The following is a 16,394-nucleotide window of genomic DNA, read 5'->3' on the forward strand; positions in this document are numbered from 1 at the left end:
TTGGTTAAGAAATTTATTAATTGGTAAGCAAAATCCCTAGTCCAGGTAACGTAACCACCGCCGTAACCACCGCCGTTTTGTAAAGTCACGAAAAAAAAAAAAAAAAACATGATTGTGAAGCTCCCCTGCAAAACCCTAGTCCCGAGTTACCACTAGACAGGAGAAAAACACCATTCCTAACTATCATGTAATGGAAAACTTAACTTTTAAGACTCAGCCTCACAAAGATCAGAAGACGCATTTGCAGTTCTGATATTGAAAACGTAGGTGGCTCTTAAAAGAGCCTTTGGGGTTAGACGCTTACATGGCATTTACTTGGCGCTGGTGTACTTGGTGACAGCCTTGGTGCCCTCGGACACCGCGTGCTTGGCCAGCTCCCCGGGGAGCAGCAGGCGCACCGCCGTCTGGATCTCCCGGGACGTGATGGTCGAGCGCTTGTTGTAGTGCGCCAGGCGCGAGGCCTCGCCTGCAATACGCTCAAAGATGTCGTTGACGAACGAGTTCATGATGCCCATGGCCTTGGACGAGATGCCGGTGTCGGGGTGCACCTGCTTAAGCACCTTGTACACGTACACCGAGTAGCTCTCCTTGCGGCTGCGCTTGCGCTTCTTGCCGTCCTTCTTCTGCGCCTTGGTCACCGCCTTCTTGGAGCCCTTCTTCGGGGCAGGAGCGGACTTCGCTGGCTCAGGCATCGTGGAAGAGCAGAAGCTGCAAAGCGAAGCTAGAGGCACGGTGCGGCTTTATATAGAACCTCATACGCAAATAAGGTGGAGTTAAAGCCTGTTTCTCATTGGTGGTTGTTCTGATGAACGTCAGAAGTTATTTTGCCCAATCAGAATGCGTAAATTCCAAAGTCGCTTTTCTATTGGTTGGAACGAAGTTACAATTTCAACCAATGACAAGTCTACTTTTTCGCGCCCAATAGTGGTTATAAAAGGTGCCGCTTTGGCGTTTGGTCTTAGGACCTTTTGCTGCTAGTTTGGCGAGATATGTCTGGACGCGGTAAGCAAGGCGGTAAAGCCCGCGCCAAGGCTAAGACGCGCTCTTCCCGAGCCGGCCTGCAGTTCCCTGTTGGCAGAGTCCACCGCCTTCTGCGCAAGGGCAACTATGCCGAGCGGGTCGGGGCCGGCGCGCCCGTCTACCTGGCGGCGGTGCTGGAGTACCTGACGGCCGAGATCCTGGAGCTGGCTGGCAACGCGGCCCGCGACAACAAGAAGACGCGCATCATCCCGCGCCACCTGCAGCTGGCCATCCGCAACGACGAGGAGCTCAACAAGCTGCTGGGCAAAGTCACCATTGCGCAGGGCGGTGTCCTGCCTAACATCCAGGCCGTGCTGCTGCCCAAGAAGACCGAGAGCCACCACAAGGCCAAATAAGGAGCGAGGTTGGAATACCGCAAAACAAAGGCTCTTTTCAGAGCCACCCTAAACTGTCCTTGAAGAAGCTGTTGGCACAGTTTGCGCTCTTGTTGCATAACATTTGTGGGAGGCAATTTTCTTACGTTGAGTTGAGAAGCACAGGGATGTAGTAGTCCAGTAGCAGTAAGTGGGGATAGTCAAATGTACAACTGGTTGAAACAGGAGTGGCAATATTAAACTCCAGGACTTTAAAAGTAAACTGAGCAAGGCGGTCTTGTAAATGGGGGTCACCTGCTTAAGTGACAAGGAGTAACTTTGCAGAGGATGGAATTGACATTTCATTAGTCGCTATGATTCTGGAAACGAGGAGTTGATGTGCTAATAAAGCAAATTTCCTAAGAACCCTGTTGACCCATTGATCCCATTTGTTTGCAACAGGTGTTTACTTGTTGCCCAGTAGCTAAGGATAAAGCAACCTGGAAAGTCTGCCTCCCTAGGAATTTCTTCTGGGTGAGGATAATAAGCTTGTCAAGGTGTACTATGCCAGGTGATGCACATCAATTATAACCAGCTACAAAGCTACAGGGACTACCATTCTAGATAAGGTTACCAAAATGACCTTGAAGGTGTTACTTGAGATTCTTACATTGACACAAAGGCAGGAGGCTTATTGGGACTTGAGTATTTCAGGAAGAGGGAACTGAATGCAAGGGCCTTGAAACAATGATGTTTTTTGGGTGGGAATCTCAGCAGGTTTTTACATAGAGCCCCAGATGTCACTCCATTACCATATTTTTTTTTCTTGTAATTGTCATTTTATTCAACAGACTTCTGCAAGTAAAGATGGGAATAGCAGATAAATCTGGCTGTATATTTAATTGTAAACTGCCCTAGTAAATCTTTCAGCTTGTGAACCACATGATAAATACTATTTTTATGGAGTCTCTTAAGTAGCTTGGATTCCATACTTTTTCTATTTTGTGTCATCAAAATTTTAAGCCTCAGACTGCTGTTGCTTGACTGCTCATCCACATTTACATGCTCTGCACAGCCCTGTATTTTGGGTCCTCTCCCCCTGTTCCTACCCCAACTTGATATGGCTTGCTTTCACTTCACATGAAACTATAAAACTAGACGTAATTATTCCATAGTGGCTCTCACTTCCTAAAGGCCCACCTCTTAATACTAACATATTGAAGCCAGAATTAGGAAGTTAGCAGAGATAGGTAAATCCAGTCAGGTCGATCAAGGAGGCCAGTTGACTGACTCCAAGAAATTAGAGACTGCCCCTTGAGGGACTGAGATGTTAATTCCTTCAGAGTTCTTCCTCCACCCTTATTAAGAACCTGCCCCTGCTCCAACCTGTTGCTAAGGTCACCTGTCCCAGGAATTGCCCCTCCCTACAGGGAGCTAATTGCTCCATCCTGCTCTTTCCCCTTCAGCCCACCTGTTTCCCAGCTTTTCGCCATCCCACCAAGCATTTCCTGGGCCTAGTCACAAACACAGGAAGGAGAAAGTAAAGAGAGCAGAACAAAGGAAGCCTGGAACACATAAAAAGGCAAAACACCCTCAGTTCATGGGGTACCCGGACACCAGCTATGGCCCCTTCTGCCTCCCAGGAGAAGTCTGTTACCCCTTTTTAAATAAACCCTGCTTTATATGCTGGCCCCAGCGTGCTTTCCTAATATTATACTTCAGTGTCTGAGGGAGCAGAAATCATCACCAACAGCCAGCGGTATCAATATTGGCGATTAATTTTCAACATCTGGATTCCAGGGACACATTCAGACCACGTCAGTTTCCAAGACAGGGATCCAGCTGCTCTATCTACTGCTATCCAGAAGCCGGGCCCACTTGCAATAGCCCAGGACTGTAAATCCTAGTTGCTCCCAAAGCAGAGACAGGAACATTCCAGGCCAGCCTGGGCAACTTGGTAAGGTACTAGCGATTTAGTGAGAACCTGTGCCAAATAATGATAATAGGTCTGGGGATCCCCGGTACCAAAGCTGACAAGATGAGAACCCGTCAACAAGTACTGGAGACACCATTTCAATTAGTGGAACAAGACCAGCTCCAGGGGAGGCTTGGGGAATGCAAGTGGAAGGAGATTAAATGAAGGAGTGAGATGAAACAAGAGGGAGCTCCATGACACTGGGAGAATATGGCTGAAAGCTGGTTGACCATAGTGCTGGTGATACCTCTGGTAGTCGGTGACAAGCTCTGCTCCCTCACATGTTGAAGTTTGATCATTAGCGAGCACACCAAGGTAAGCATTATAAAGCAGGGTTTATTTTAAAAGGGGAAACACAGACTTCTCCCAGAAGGGAGAAGGGGGCCATAGCTGGTAGCCTGGTATCCCAAAAAGCAAGGTATTCTGTTCTTTTTATGTGTCCTGGGTTTCCTTCGTTCTGCTCCCTTCCCCCATCTCTCCTTCCTCTGTATTCGACTAGGCCCCTGACTAGGCCTAGGAAATGCTCTTTGGGTGTGGAAAGGCCAAAAGGGAAAACAGGTGGGTGAGGGGGAAGGGCGGATAGCTCCCTGTAGGGAAGGGCAACTCCTGGGACAACAGAGGGAAGCAGGGGCAAGTTATCTGGATATGGTGGAGGAAGGGCTCTGAAGGCCTTTCAATCCCTGAGGGGGGGAGGGGAGGGGGGGAGCAGTCTCTAACTCAATTTGGCCTCCTTGATCTGACCCACTCGAATTACCTATCTATACCGACTGCCTGTCTAATTCTGGCTTCATCGGTAGCTGAAAGGAGGCAGAATTATTCCTGATAAAAGAACAACTTGGAATGCCAGTAGGAAAGATCCTACAGAGATAAAATAGTTTTCCCATACAGACATCTATAGATGTGAAGAGGAGACAGAGGAAAGAATTGCCAAACTATGCCCTGGAGTGGGAGAGAATTCCAACGTGGAAGAGTGTGGGCACTGGCGATGTGGAGCTGGTAGGATGTGCCTGCAACCTCTCATCCTTCCTCAGAATCTTGTAATGATAGACAAAATCCTCAGGCCTTCAAAAGTTAGCACTAGAAAGGGCCTGTGACACCCTGGGTCCTATTTCCACAAAGGAGCCCACACAGATCAACCCCAGCAGGAAACCCACCCGCAGCTGCGACTCCACCCACAGAAGCTTCTGGCCTCGCCTCCCCAGCCCACCACAGCAGCTTACCTCCCAGCCTTACACTAGCTGAAGGGGCTGGGAACTGGACCCAGGGCCTGGCACATGCTGGAGAGGCCACGTGCCCAGGCCTGCTGTGGCTCCATAAAGGGGATGGAGAGAGCCCTTCTGCAAAGGAAAGAAGTCCAATTCCAATCGGCCTGGGACCAGGGGAAGCCTGTATCCCCCCTGCTTACCGGCAGCATTTCATTTCTTTGAGGTTTGAAGATTTCTTTGAGACTAAGAATGCCACCAGATCTTTCCTTATCTAAAATGGTAACTGTTGGGGAGCGGGTAGTCCATCCGGCCGGCCTGGCGGTAAGGACGGTCGCGTTACACAAGGAAAGGAGATAGACAAAATCGCAGGAAGTTAAGCTGCCGATTGTGAGCCTCTGGCCGGCGCCCTACGGGGGCTGCCAGCTGGAAGCACTGGGGGCGCCTCCGTGGGTCCGCCCACCCGCTCGGCAGGGGCGACAGTGACCTTCGACCTTTACAGCCCTGGGCGGGCCTGCTGAGTAAAGAGCGGTCCCCTCGGAGCCCGCTGGAGGACGGGGAGGGCATTAACCCCGCAAACCACCTCGGAGCACGAGGGAAAGATTAAAAGGGCGGGGGCTAATGCGTGACCTGGGCGAGGGGAGCAAGGTCAAGCTTCCCCGGTGGCCGACGCGGGGGCAGGAACCCGCAGCGCGCAGCGGAGGCGCTCTGCACCACGGGCAGCTGCCAGGCCCGCGCCCCCGAGCGCGCACCGCCCCCCGCTGCGGGCAGAGCCGCGGGCGCGGCCACCGGGGACCCGCTGCAAGGCCCCCAACTGGACCCGCGCGGCGGGGAGGCAGGTGCGGCCGGCGGAGCCAGCGCGGGGCACTCGGCTGGGAAACCGGAGCGTCCCGGTCCGCTGGCTGCGAGCCGAGCTGTGAGCCGCGGGAGGGCGGAGAGGCGGCGGGAGGCGGGCGGGGACTGCCGCGGACCGCACCTCCTGGCGCCGCCCTGGGGCGGAGAAGACGCCGGTCCCTGTGAAGGGCGCAGAGCGCAGGCGGCGTGGCGGGCGGCCCCGTGGCGCGCCGTGATCGTATAGTGGTTAGTACTCTGCGTTGTGGCCGCAGCAACCTCGGTTCGAATCCGAGTCACGGCAGTAGGTGAAGGTCACCAGGGGTCGCTGTTTTCCTCCGCGCACCTCCGAAAAGGAGCTCGTGGGCACAGTGGCCCCGGTGATCCCCGCCCCGCAGTGTGCGAGGCCGTCCTTTTTCGCCCGACCCAGGCCCAACTGGGCGTGTTGCAAAAGAAACCGCGGTAACCAGAAATTGAGGAGTAAAAGGCTCTCTCACCGGCAGGGAGGAGGAGAAAGGCCGGTTTGCCGCGGCTGCCCTTTTCCTCTCTCCGAGCCGCGGGCGGAACCGGGGTCACACTGACCGGCCCAGAGGCGGCCTCCGGTGGAGATGGCTCGTCCTCTGTCCAGCGCAAGAGACAACCCCTAGTGCCAGGTGGGCAGGGGTAGAAAGACCTGTGCTCGGTGACTGCTGGAAGGAGAGTTTGCTCGGTGGCGCCCTGTGACACCTGGAGGACCGTCGCTGTAACTCGTCCCATCTGTGTGCACGAGGGCAGAACGCAGCTCATCCCAAGTCCCTGGACGCAAAGCATCTCCCACCATTCCCGCCTTCTCGGATGTTCATTCCACCGCGTTTCCCTCCCCTGCCCCGTCTGCAGTCCCGTTCCTCCCAGGCTCCCCTCAGTCCCATTACGCGTGGAATCCTCATATCAAGGAAGACATCGGCCTCTGGTTGGGGGATTGGCTGACTTCACTTAGCATGGCATTCCCCAACCCCATCCATTTATCTGCAAATGCCGTGATTTCAGTCTCCTCGAGCCGAGTAACGTTCCATGGTGTGTATATGGCACAGGTTCCCTCTCCATTCATCCACCGAAGGGCATCTAGGTTGCTCCACAGTTTAGCTGTTGTGAACTGTGCTGCTACAAACATGGGTGTGGCTGTGTCCCTACTGTAGTATGCTGTTCTTAAGTCCTTTGGGTATAGACTGAGGAGAGGGATAGCTGGGTCAAATGGTGGTTCCATTCCCAATTTTCCAAGGAATCTCCATACTGCTTTCCATATTGGCTGCTCCAATTTGCAGTCCCACCAGCAGTGTATGAGTGGCCTTTTCCCCACATCCTCTCCAACACTTACTGTTGTCTGTATGCATAATGGCTGCCATTCTGACTGGAGTGAGATGAAATCTTAGAGTAGTTATGATTTGCATTTCTCTAATTGCTAGAGCCGTTGAACATTTTTTCATATGTTTATTGATTGATTCTATATCCTCTTCTGAGAACTGTCTGTTCAGTTCCTTGGTCCATTATTGACTGGGTTGTTTGGTTTTTTGGTGTTAAGGTTTTTGGGTGCTTTATATATCCTAGAGATTAGTGCTGTATCTGATGTGCATGTGGTCAAGATTTGCTCCTATTCTGTATGTTCTCTACTCACCTCACTAATTGTTTCTTTTGCTGAGAAGAAGCTCTTTAGTTTGAATCCATCCCATTTATTGGTTCTTGATTTAATTCTTGCGCTACAGGAGTTTTATTAGGAAAGTTGGGGCCTAATCTGACATAATGGAGATGTGGGCCTACTTTTTCTTCCACTAGGCACAAAGTCTCTGGTTAAATTCCTAGGAACTTGGTCCATTTTGAGTTGAGTTTTGTGCATGGTGAGAGATAGGGGTTGAATTTCATTTTGTTACCTGTGGATTTCCAGTTTTCCCAGCACCATTTGTTGAAGAGGCCATCTTTTCTCCAATGTACATTTTTGGCACCTTTGTCTAATATGAGATAACTGAAGTTACATGGGTTTGTCTCTGGGTCCTCTGTTCTGTATCATTGGCCTACAAGTCTGTTTTGGTGCCAATACCATCTGTTTTTGTTACTATTGCTCTATAGTTTTAGGTCTGGAATAGTAATGCCACCTGCTTCACTCTTCCTGCTAAGGATTGCTTTAGCTATTCTGGGTCTCTTATTTTTCCAGATGAATTTCATGACTGCTTTTTCTGTTTCTATGAGGAATGTCATTGGTATTTTGATTGGGATTGCATTAAATCCGTATAGTGCTTTTGGTAGTATGGTCATTTTGACAATATTAATTCTGCCTATCCAAGAACAAGGGAAATCTTTCCATCTTCTAAGGTCTTCTTTGATTTCTTTCTTTAGCATGTTGTAGTTTTCATTGTAGAGGTCTTTCACCTCTTTCATTAAATTTATTCCCAAGTATTTTATTTTTTTGAGGCTATTGTAAATGGGATGGTTTTCCTAGTTTCTCTTTCAGAGGATTTGTCACTGATGTACAGAAATGCCTTTGATTTATGGGTGTTGATTTTATATCCAGCTACTTTGCTGAATTCATTTATTAGTTCTAGGAGATTTCTGGTGGAATTTTTTGGGGTCTTCTAGGTATGGAATCATAACATCTGCAAATAGTGATAATTTGAGTTCTCCTTTTCCTATCTGTATCCCTTTAATTTCTTTCATCTGTCTGATTGCTCTGGCTAGAGTTTGAAGAAATAGGTTAAATAGAAGTGGTGAAAGAGGGCATCCCTGTCTTGTTCCAGTTTTAAGAGGGAATGCCTTCAATTTTTCTCTATTTACAATAATGTTGGCCTGGGGCTTAGCATAGATAGCCTTTACAATGTTGAGGTATGTTCCTGATATCCCTAGTTTTTCAAGTGTTTTGAACATGAAGGGGTCCTGTATTTTATCAAATGCTCTCTCAGCATCTATTGAGATGATCATATGATTTTTATCTTTGTGTCTATTGATGTGATGGATTATATTTATTGATTTCTGTATGTTGAACCAATTTTGAATTCCTGGGATGAACCCTACTTGATCATGATGCACTATCTTTTTGGTGCAAGGACTGTTTATGTGAGATGTATCAGATGACCCCATTTACAATAATGTTTTGTAGCTTTGATTGATTACCACTATAAATCTGGTATAAACTGATCAGAGGAATTGCAAAATAAAGAGTTTATCTTTATGAATGTACTAATGTTGATCTGGGAACATCTGACACACATTACCAATTAATTACATCTGCAGAATAATAAATGCCCTAATTCTGCCTGTGGTACTCAAAATCTTAAGTTGATTTTTAAACCACCACCTCCTATGATTTTGTAAAGACCTAAGGATATTATGTGCAATAGCTCAGTGAGCTCCAAACCAAAAATATGGTGAGGGGGGGATAAACAAGCAAACAAAAATGTGGTGAAACAAGTCATTTTTGGTTTTGTTGAATAGCATTGCTGCTTAGCTGAAGGAAGGACTTTGTACAGCATTGATACTTTGAACACTGTTAGGAGACTCACTGCCTATTTAAATAGAGGGCATCCTCTTTTGTTTTGTTCTGTATACTAAGAAGCTAAATTCCAACCACAACAGGCAGGATTTTATCTGTTCTTGGGATTAAGGTTTATTTGAAGATTTGAACGAGGCTTTTTAATAAGATTGATGATGCCAAAATGTTGGCTTCAGTAGGCCATATATTTGGGGAAGTCACAGAAGTCATGCATAAAGGGGAATCCTAGAAAGAATGGCATTTTCCCTCAGTTGAGGAATCAGAAAAACAAGCCTTTCTTCTAATAGTAGCAGAAACAAAGCCGGAGCCCTCCAGGCAGGTGTGGGAGGGCTCTTTTCCCTCCAGTGTGCAGTTACTCCTCACCTGCTTTACGTGAAATGTTGGCTCCTGTCTTGGAAGACTTTCCAGCAGGAGAAGCAAAGAGCTCTTCCACAGACCTTAGGCCTTAGCGAGGTTTATAAAGCACTTACAAAACTTCACAAAACCCTCAGCTAGGAGAGCTGAGAAATGTATAGCTCCTGGCCATGGGATGAGCTAGGCCAGAAGTAGAAGCTCAGGCCCACAATGAGATGGATCCAGAGTGACCCTATTCAAGGTTCATCCTCAGCACAGGGTTGTAGCTCCATGGTAGAGCACCTGCCTGCCACGCACAAAGCCCTGGGCTTCCTCCCCAGCGCAAAAATACAAAACAACCTCAAGATCCTCCAAAGGCATGTCATTGCCATATGATGATCTCTGCTGTACTTCTCCCCCATCGGGGAGGAGAGATTTCCATGGTCATATGCAATAGCAAACTCCAGTCAGAGTTGACTAGTGAAAGTGACCTCAGTGAGAAGAGAAAGGCCCCTTTTAGCAGCTGTCTTCCACTGCTTCCAGCTAAAATGTCTGAATGATTTGTTTTGCACAAATGAGCCTATAATCCAACTGTAATTAATTTGGGGGGGGGGGGTGCCAGGTATTGAACCCAAGGGCAATTAATCACAACTCCAGTCATTTTTTTATATGTTATCTCTTTATTTTTATGTGGTGCTGAGGATGGAACCCAGGGCCTCACACATGCTAGGTCAGCATTCTACTGCTGAGCCACAACCCCAGCCCCTCCAGTCATTTTTATTTTGAAACAGGGTATCACTAAGTTGCTCAAAGTCTCACCAATTTGCTGAGGGTTGTCATTATCCCTAAAGAACAAAGTACAACAAATATCTGCCCAGATTCACACGGTGTTGGGTGCCATTAGTTATGTGGAGGTGATATAGGACCTATGGGAGCCTGGACTGAGGTCAGGTGCAGGACTAGGCCCTTTTGCATCAGGGCCTTCAGCATCCCAGGTCTGGGTGTCCTTGGGGTCCTAGAACCAATTCCTTTGTATTTCAAGGGATGGTTACACTCAGTTTGGCCTATATTACACTATTAATTCTGTTGCATGATTTCTTTATCTCTACAAAAACATGATGCATATTAATTACTTTCGTAATACATCTAAGCAACTCCATTATCATCTTTTTTAAAAAAAAAGTGATTGAAAATGCTAAAATTCTTTTGTTCTTTAAGATACTGGGAATCTGTTAGAATTGTGAGCAATGTATGTAGATACATAGATTGAGTGATTGATTTAATGCTTTGTACTTTAGTATATTTTTGGTTTCAGTTACGTGATATTTGTCTGCATTCAAGTTTTTTTTTTTTATATTCACAATATTGGTCTCATTATTTCAATTGCATTCTTGACTTGGCCTCCTTCAAGTACCTCTAGACTCATCTATAATTATCTACCCATGGAAAAAAAAAAAAAAGAAGAAGTTTATTTTGAGTCAGATGCCCCTCCAGGTATGGGTCAAGTTAAACAGTTAAAACCCCTGTGTGCATGGACCTCATATTGTGGTTCCTAGTGCTAACAGGAGCTGAATAAATATGCCTTGATCTCAAGGAAATTATAACTGAAATTACAACGACCACAGGACCTCTTTCTGTCTTGGTCAGAGCTGACCAATGAAGTTTAGGATATCTGAGCTGCCGGAAGTCTGCAGGCAAGCACATTCATTCTTTTCTCCCCCATTCATTCTCTTCTCTTCTACCCCTCCCCCTCCCCCCACCCCCAGCCCTCTTCCTGCTTGTGACCCAGTGCTGTCCTGACCAGTCCCCTCACACTCCTCCTGGGGCTGCTCTCCAGAGCCTTGGCAAAGAGTCTCTGGCCCTTTTAAAGTCAGCAGCAAGGGCCACCGGCCCTCAGAGCCTGGGTGTGGTCCGCATCACCCTTCTTCTGCGAGGCCCGAGAGTTTCTCGTGGCTTCTGAGAACAAAATGGCATTCGACTGAGACACCAGTGGCTTCAGCGGCATAAACAGAGCGAGGCCAGGCCAGCAGAAACCTCCATCCGCGCCCGGTGACCCTGCCCGGGGTCCCCGCCAGCTCAGGAGCAGCCCGGGTCCAGGAGACAGGAGGCCTCCTCTCCCTCCTGCTGCCCCTGCACCTGCCGCGCTCGGTGCGCTCGGTGCGCTCGGTGCGCTCGGTGCGCTCGGTGCGCTCGGTGCGCTCGGTGCGGTGCGGGCAAGGTGGGTGGGGTTCCCTGCCCCGCGACCCCTTGTCTGCCATGAGGCTTCCAGGTTGGTTGGGGCGAGGGTGGCGATTTTTTTCACCTGCTTTTCAATATCCCTCTGGATGCAGATTGTGTCGTGCTAATCTGTTGACGCTTTCTTCACGGTTCCATCTCCAGGGCCCAGAAAAGTCTGAAATCCAGCCTTAACTCTACTTTCCGTTCGAAAGGAGTCAAAGGAGAAATGAATCTGAAATACGCTGCAATTTCCAGTGCGTCCTCGAGGGGGCGATAGTCACCATGAAATAGAGAATCCACTTTTTTTAATCAATTTTAAACCCTGTATTGAAGAAAATATTTCTTAAATAACGGAGTTTTTTGTTTTGACACGAATTTGGACATATTGGTGAATTTTCTCTGTCACAAAACAAATAAGTTGGCAAATTGCTATATTTCATATAAAAGTTATATATATGATATAAGTGAGCAGAGGCCCAAGAGGGGCCCTGTGGCTTAGCTGGTCAAAGCGCCTGTCTAGTAAACAGGAGATCCTGGGTTCGAATCCCAGCGGGGCCTAGGTGGCTAGGTTTTTGTGTTTTCCACAGTGGGTGGTCACTGAGTGTGTCAAGAACGCCTTGAGGAACTGTGGCTAAGATCTGTATTGAATTGTTCCAATTTGCATGATGATGGGTAATTTGGGATAAAGGAGAAAATGACTAAGATTTCTAAAGCTAGTGAAAAGCAAAAGGTTTGCTCTTGATTGTTGAGACTGACACAGAAGGGTTGTGAAAAAATCACCTTGCAGCGGGTGGTAGAGACAACCATTTCAAACTGTCCTGGAAATTCATTTTCAGTCTCAGCCTGTAAATCTTCAGCTAAATGATGGATTTTGCTCGTCAATAGGAGGCAAAGCATTGATAAGGCATGGTATTTGATTTGGAATCAGATTCATTTTTTGAGACCAAGGAAAACAGCCCTGCTAAAATTTAGACTCGGCCCTGCTGGTCTTGAAGGACCCTGCAAATTGCTACATTTATGCATCCCAGGATCCTCCTGAGAATGGGGATAAAAATGTAGCTCAGCCGTGTTTTGAGAAAATAAGTCACAAATTGAGTCATTCTCTTGAAACTTCAATGGCACTGTCGTCCATAAACTAGGAGCCTGTCCTTTGGGACTCAGGCCTGCTCATTTGGCTCTGGGTTCCATGCAGAGAGGTCGAAGGCAGCACCCCGGCCCTCTTCAGGGGGAGTCCTCCACCCTAGGCCTGAAAGGCTGGTCACCCCTCCCCTGAACTTAACTCAGTGCTCCCTAGTCTACTTCCCAGGGAACTGAGCAAAATGAGGGCCCCAGGTAACTGTCCCATGGCTTTATGTGATCGCCTTAAAAACCAAGTTCGGTGAAGGGAAAAGGCTTGATGGTGGAAGGGTTATTCCTATCCTACAGCTACCCAGAGTAGGTACACTCCGGTTAAGTGGCCCCAAACAGTCTCTGACTGAAATATCAAGTGCAAACTCCGGCTGGTAGTTGAAATCTGCCAGTTCCTCCAAGTCTGCCCACGATTAAGGCGCGCAGCCTGCGCACAGCTCTGCTGAGGCGGGAAAGTGGAATCCTGGCCTTCTCTTCTCCTGTACTTAGAAAAGCCCAGAGAAGTCACTTCAGGGAAGAAGTTGCAGCAGAATAATCACGCCACCATTGTTTAAGGCTTTGTAAGACATCAAGAGATTCTGTGAATTTTTTTTGCAGAAGTGTGGCATGAAATGTTGTTTAAAAGATCATATTGAGACAACTCAATAAATCAAACAAACAAGAAGGCTTCAAGAAAGAGGGAAACATTTGAAAATAGAACAACCCAATTTTTACTAGCCATTGGCTTAGTAGTCGGATGGTGAAAATTATTTTTTAATTAATAACTTTCAATCTTTTTTTTTTTTTGTACACTCTGAAACAGGCAGAACATTCTTCAAACAAATCATTCATCTCAAGAGCCTTCTTCTCTGGCTTTATCTTCTACTGGGCCCCTGGATCTGCTGGTCAGAAGACCCATATTTAAAGGAATTATCTTGCTGCTGTTGAAAACACTAAGGGCCTAGCCATGCAAACTCTCAGTACTATGGTTTGAGTACCTCCACCCAGCCAGCTTGATATTTAATTCCCACTGTGGGAGCTAAGGGGTGGAAACTTAATCCTACTGTGGAAGTTGGAGGGACCTCTGTGGAATGATGAAGGTTAAGGCCCTGGGTGTGGGCCCTGGCCACAGCCGCATAGTGTCCTTTGGCCAGAGAGAAGCAACAGTAATCAGGTCGAATCAGTCATCATTTTAGTCACTTTTTCCCTTGTTAACTAGTCCAGAGGTCTACCACTGGGAACTTACCTGAGTTGCCTATGGAGTTCCATTAATATACAAATGAGTAGGACCTACTGCAGACTTATCAAATCCTTCTCTCAATATTGCAGATGTATTTTCTTTTTTTTTTTTTTTTAAAGAGAGAGGAGAGAGAGAGAGAGAATTTTTAATATTTATTTTTTAGTTTTCGGCGGATACAACATCTTTGTTGGTATGTGGTGCTGAGGTTCGAACCTGGTCCGCTCGCATGCCAGACGAGCCCGCTGCCGCTTGAGCCACATCCCCAGCCCTGCAGATGTATTTTCCAATCAGGTTTACATGTTAGTGGTTTATTATGTCTCAGGATTATTATCTTACATCTCAAGTTTTTTTTTCCTCTGTAAAGATTATGTTTGTCTACTTTTATAGATTGAATATTTTATTAAATGCTGTCTTCTTTGAAAATGTGGTTGATGGAAAAAAAATTTTTTTTCAATTAAAAAAAAAAAAGAAAATGTGGTTGATGGTCATATTTATGACCATTACATCTAAAACTTATCTTGGATTGGTTTTATAATCTTGTTTTGCAAAATGCCACAGAACAACCAAAATTCCTTATTTGTGTCATTATTCTTGTTATGAAATCTCATCAGATCTTTCACTTTTGAAAAAGTTACAAACAATAAATCAACTACAACCATTTTAAATCTTTTTTGCCTGCATGTAGTTATTTTGTTTTATTTTGATGCTTCCCAAAAGCCCCTGCAACTAGCTACAGAACTGAGAACTCAGAAAAAGGACCAGCTCCAAGCTTCATGGGACAGCCTATGCAGGTGCCTTTGGGCACGACTCCTGCTGACATGGCCTCCCCAACTTCAGGACCACAGGGTTCTACTCAGTCAGCATGTACAGAACTTCAAGATTCGCAGGGGCTCCTGAGACTGTGCTGGGGAAACAAACAGCCCTGCCAACAGAAAGGCACTTCCTGTCGACTGAAGAAGCAGAGCATGCTTCTTTGACTTAGCATTGACAGAGCTACACACACATGAAGGTGCGCGAAAGAAAGTAACGGCAAATGAGAACTATGTCTCATTCATTTTATGCTGCAAACTCAAGTGCTGAGGGCCATTACCAAGTAGGAATGACGCATCGAAATTTCCTTGCCAAGCGTACCCCATGCTGCTTAGAGGACATTCGATGGGACATTGCATGCATGCTTTAATAAGGTGACCTTGCTCAAGGACCAAGGCGGATCCAGGTTTAGAGCTGATCAGGTTTGAGGAAGTAACCGGCTCCTTGAGTTTAAGGCATTGCCAGTTTAAGATAATGGGATTTAGGGAAGTTGGAGATTGAAGATTATTGCTGGGATTAGGGTGTTCCTGTTGCTTGTTCCCCTTGAGTTCTCGTGAGATTAAAATGGGATTTGGAGAGAGCCTCGTGGGGTAGGTGAATTGTGCGGGAGACGGCAGAACGTGTTTGCCCCTGGACCTGTGTGGAGGCGGTGTGAGAGCTGGAATAAAGAATTGCTGTTTGAACCTACAAAGCTGTGAGTGCCTCGTGATTCTGGTGCCAAGCCGAGACATAGGCCTTTGCACTCAAGAGGGTGGTAATTTCTCTTAACCCCTTGAGCAGCCAAGAAGTGCAGCTCATGTAGGTCTCCCACACACCTGAGAGCCCCTGAGCACATTCCAGGAGCACATTTTCACAGATCTAACGTTAATTGGGCCCATGATCTTGGAAATAGCCTACTTTGCAAAAATTAGAGGCTGTTTTTTTTAAGTTTTTTTTTAATATTTATTTTCTAGTTTTGGGTGGACACAATATCTTTATTTTACATTTATATGGTGCTGAGGATCAAACCCAGTGCCTCATGCATGCTAGGCCAGCGCTCTACCACTGAGCCACAACCCCAGCCCCTGGAGGCTGGGTTTAATCCTAAAACCATTTATCTCTACTCCAAGGTTAGAGCAGAACTTAGACTCACTGAGGCTGCAAGGAAAGACTGTGGGAAGCCTGGGGAGATGGGCACTCTGCCCCACATAAATGAAGAAAATCACTTTCTTTGACCCTTCAGTAGCTAACTCAAGAAGTAGCAGAACAAGAATCAACTGGACAGGACGGCATGATCCAGGGCCCTGTGTATCTCAGCAGTAGAGCACTTGCCAAGCATGCCCAGGGCCCTGGGTGCTATCCTCAGGACTAAAAAGAAAAACAAAGAATCAGGACTGTGTGGTGTTTTAGTGGTCTGCTTTCTGGACATAGAAAGAATTCCTTTTATTTCCTCCTAAGTTATCAGGAGCCATCTACTTAGAACAGTTTAGTAGACTATTCTTTTGTAAACTGAAACATTCGTGAATGTCTGTTATCCTTCCTGACCCCTCCCAAATAGGTATTAAGTATCATAAGTAATTATGGTAGATAATGGTGTTGAGTATCATAAGTAATTATGTAGATCGATAAGACCCTGTCCTCCTTTTCTATAGAACCTAATTGGAGCCAAAGCTTTGCCTTTAATGTCATTTTTGAAAAGGATGCTCATCTGATCCGATATGACCTGACGTGTTTAATAGACTGAAGCTGGCCTCATGGAGACTTACAGAGCCATCTTGGGAAGCTAGTCTACTGCCCAGCCTGTAAGTGACTATGGAAAGAAACTTCCTGGCAGGCCCAGTCTGTAAGA

At 46.9% G+C, this 16,394-nt stretch overlaps 2 protein-coding genes and 2 non-coding genes across 4 annotated transcripts; 3 read left to right on the plus strand and 1 right to left on the minus strand.

The window, feature by feature from the left end:
* Positions 1-867, minus strand: H2bc12 (H2B clustered histone 12). Its single transcript, XM_013363667.4, has one exon. It carries the CDS (start codon positions 690-692, stop codon positions 312-314), a length of 381 nt encoding a protein of 126 aa, XP_013219121.1. The 5' UTR covers positions 693-867; the 3' UTR covers positions 1-311.
* A 99-nt stretch (positions 868-966) lies between these two features.
* Positions 967-2,219, plus strand: LOC106144650 (histone H2A type 1-H). The gene has a single exon (XM_013363663.4). It carries the CDS (start codon positions 990-992, stop codon positions 1,374-1,376), a length of 387 nt encoding a protein of 128 aa, XP_013219117.1. The 5' UTR covers positions 967-989; the 3' UTR covers positions 1,377-2,219.
* Positions 2,220-5,574: 3,355 nt separating this feature from the next.
* Positions 5,575-5,646, plus strand: Trnah-gug (transfer RNA histidin (anticodon GUG)). The gene has a single exon. It is a non-coding gene; the product is annotated as a tRNA-His (tRNA).
* Positions 5,647-11,893: 6,247 nt separating this feature from the next.
* Positions 11,894-11,967, plus strand: Trnat-agu (transfer RNA threonine (anticodon AGU)). Its single transcript has one exon. It is a non-coding gene; the product is annotated as a tRNA-Thr (tRNA).
* The last annotated feature ends 4,427 nt before the right edge of the window (positions 11,968-16,394 follow it).

The sequence above is a fragment of the Ictidomys tridecemlineatus genome, chromosome 8, assembly GCF_052094955.1.
Source record: "Ictidomys tridecemlineatus isolate mIctTri1 chromosome 8, mIctTri1.hap1, whole genome shotgun sequence".
In the NCBI taxonomy this organism is placed as follows: Eukaryota; Metazoa; Chordata; class Mammalia; order Rodentia; family Sciuridae; genus Ictidomys; species Ictidomys tridecemlineatus.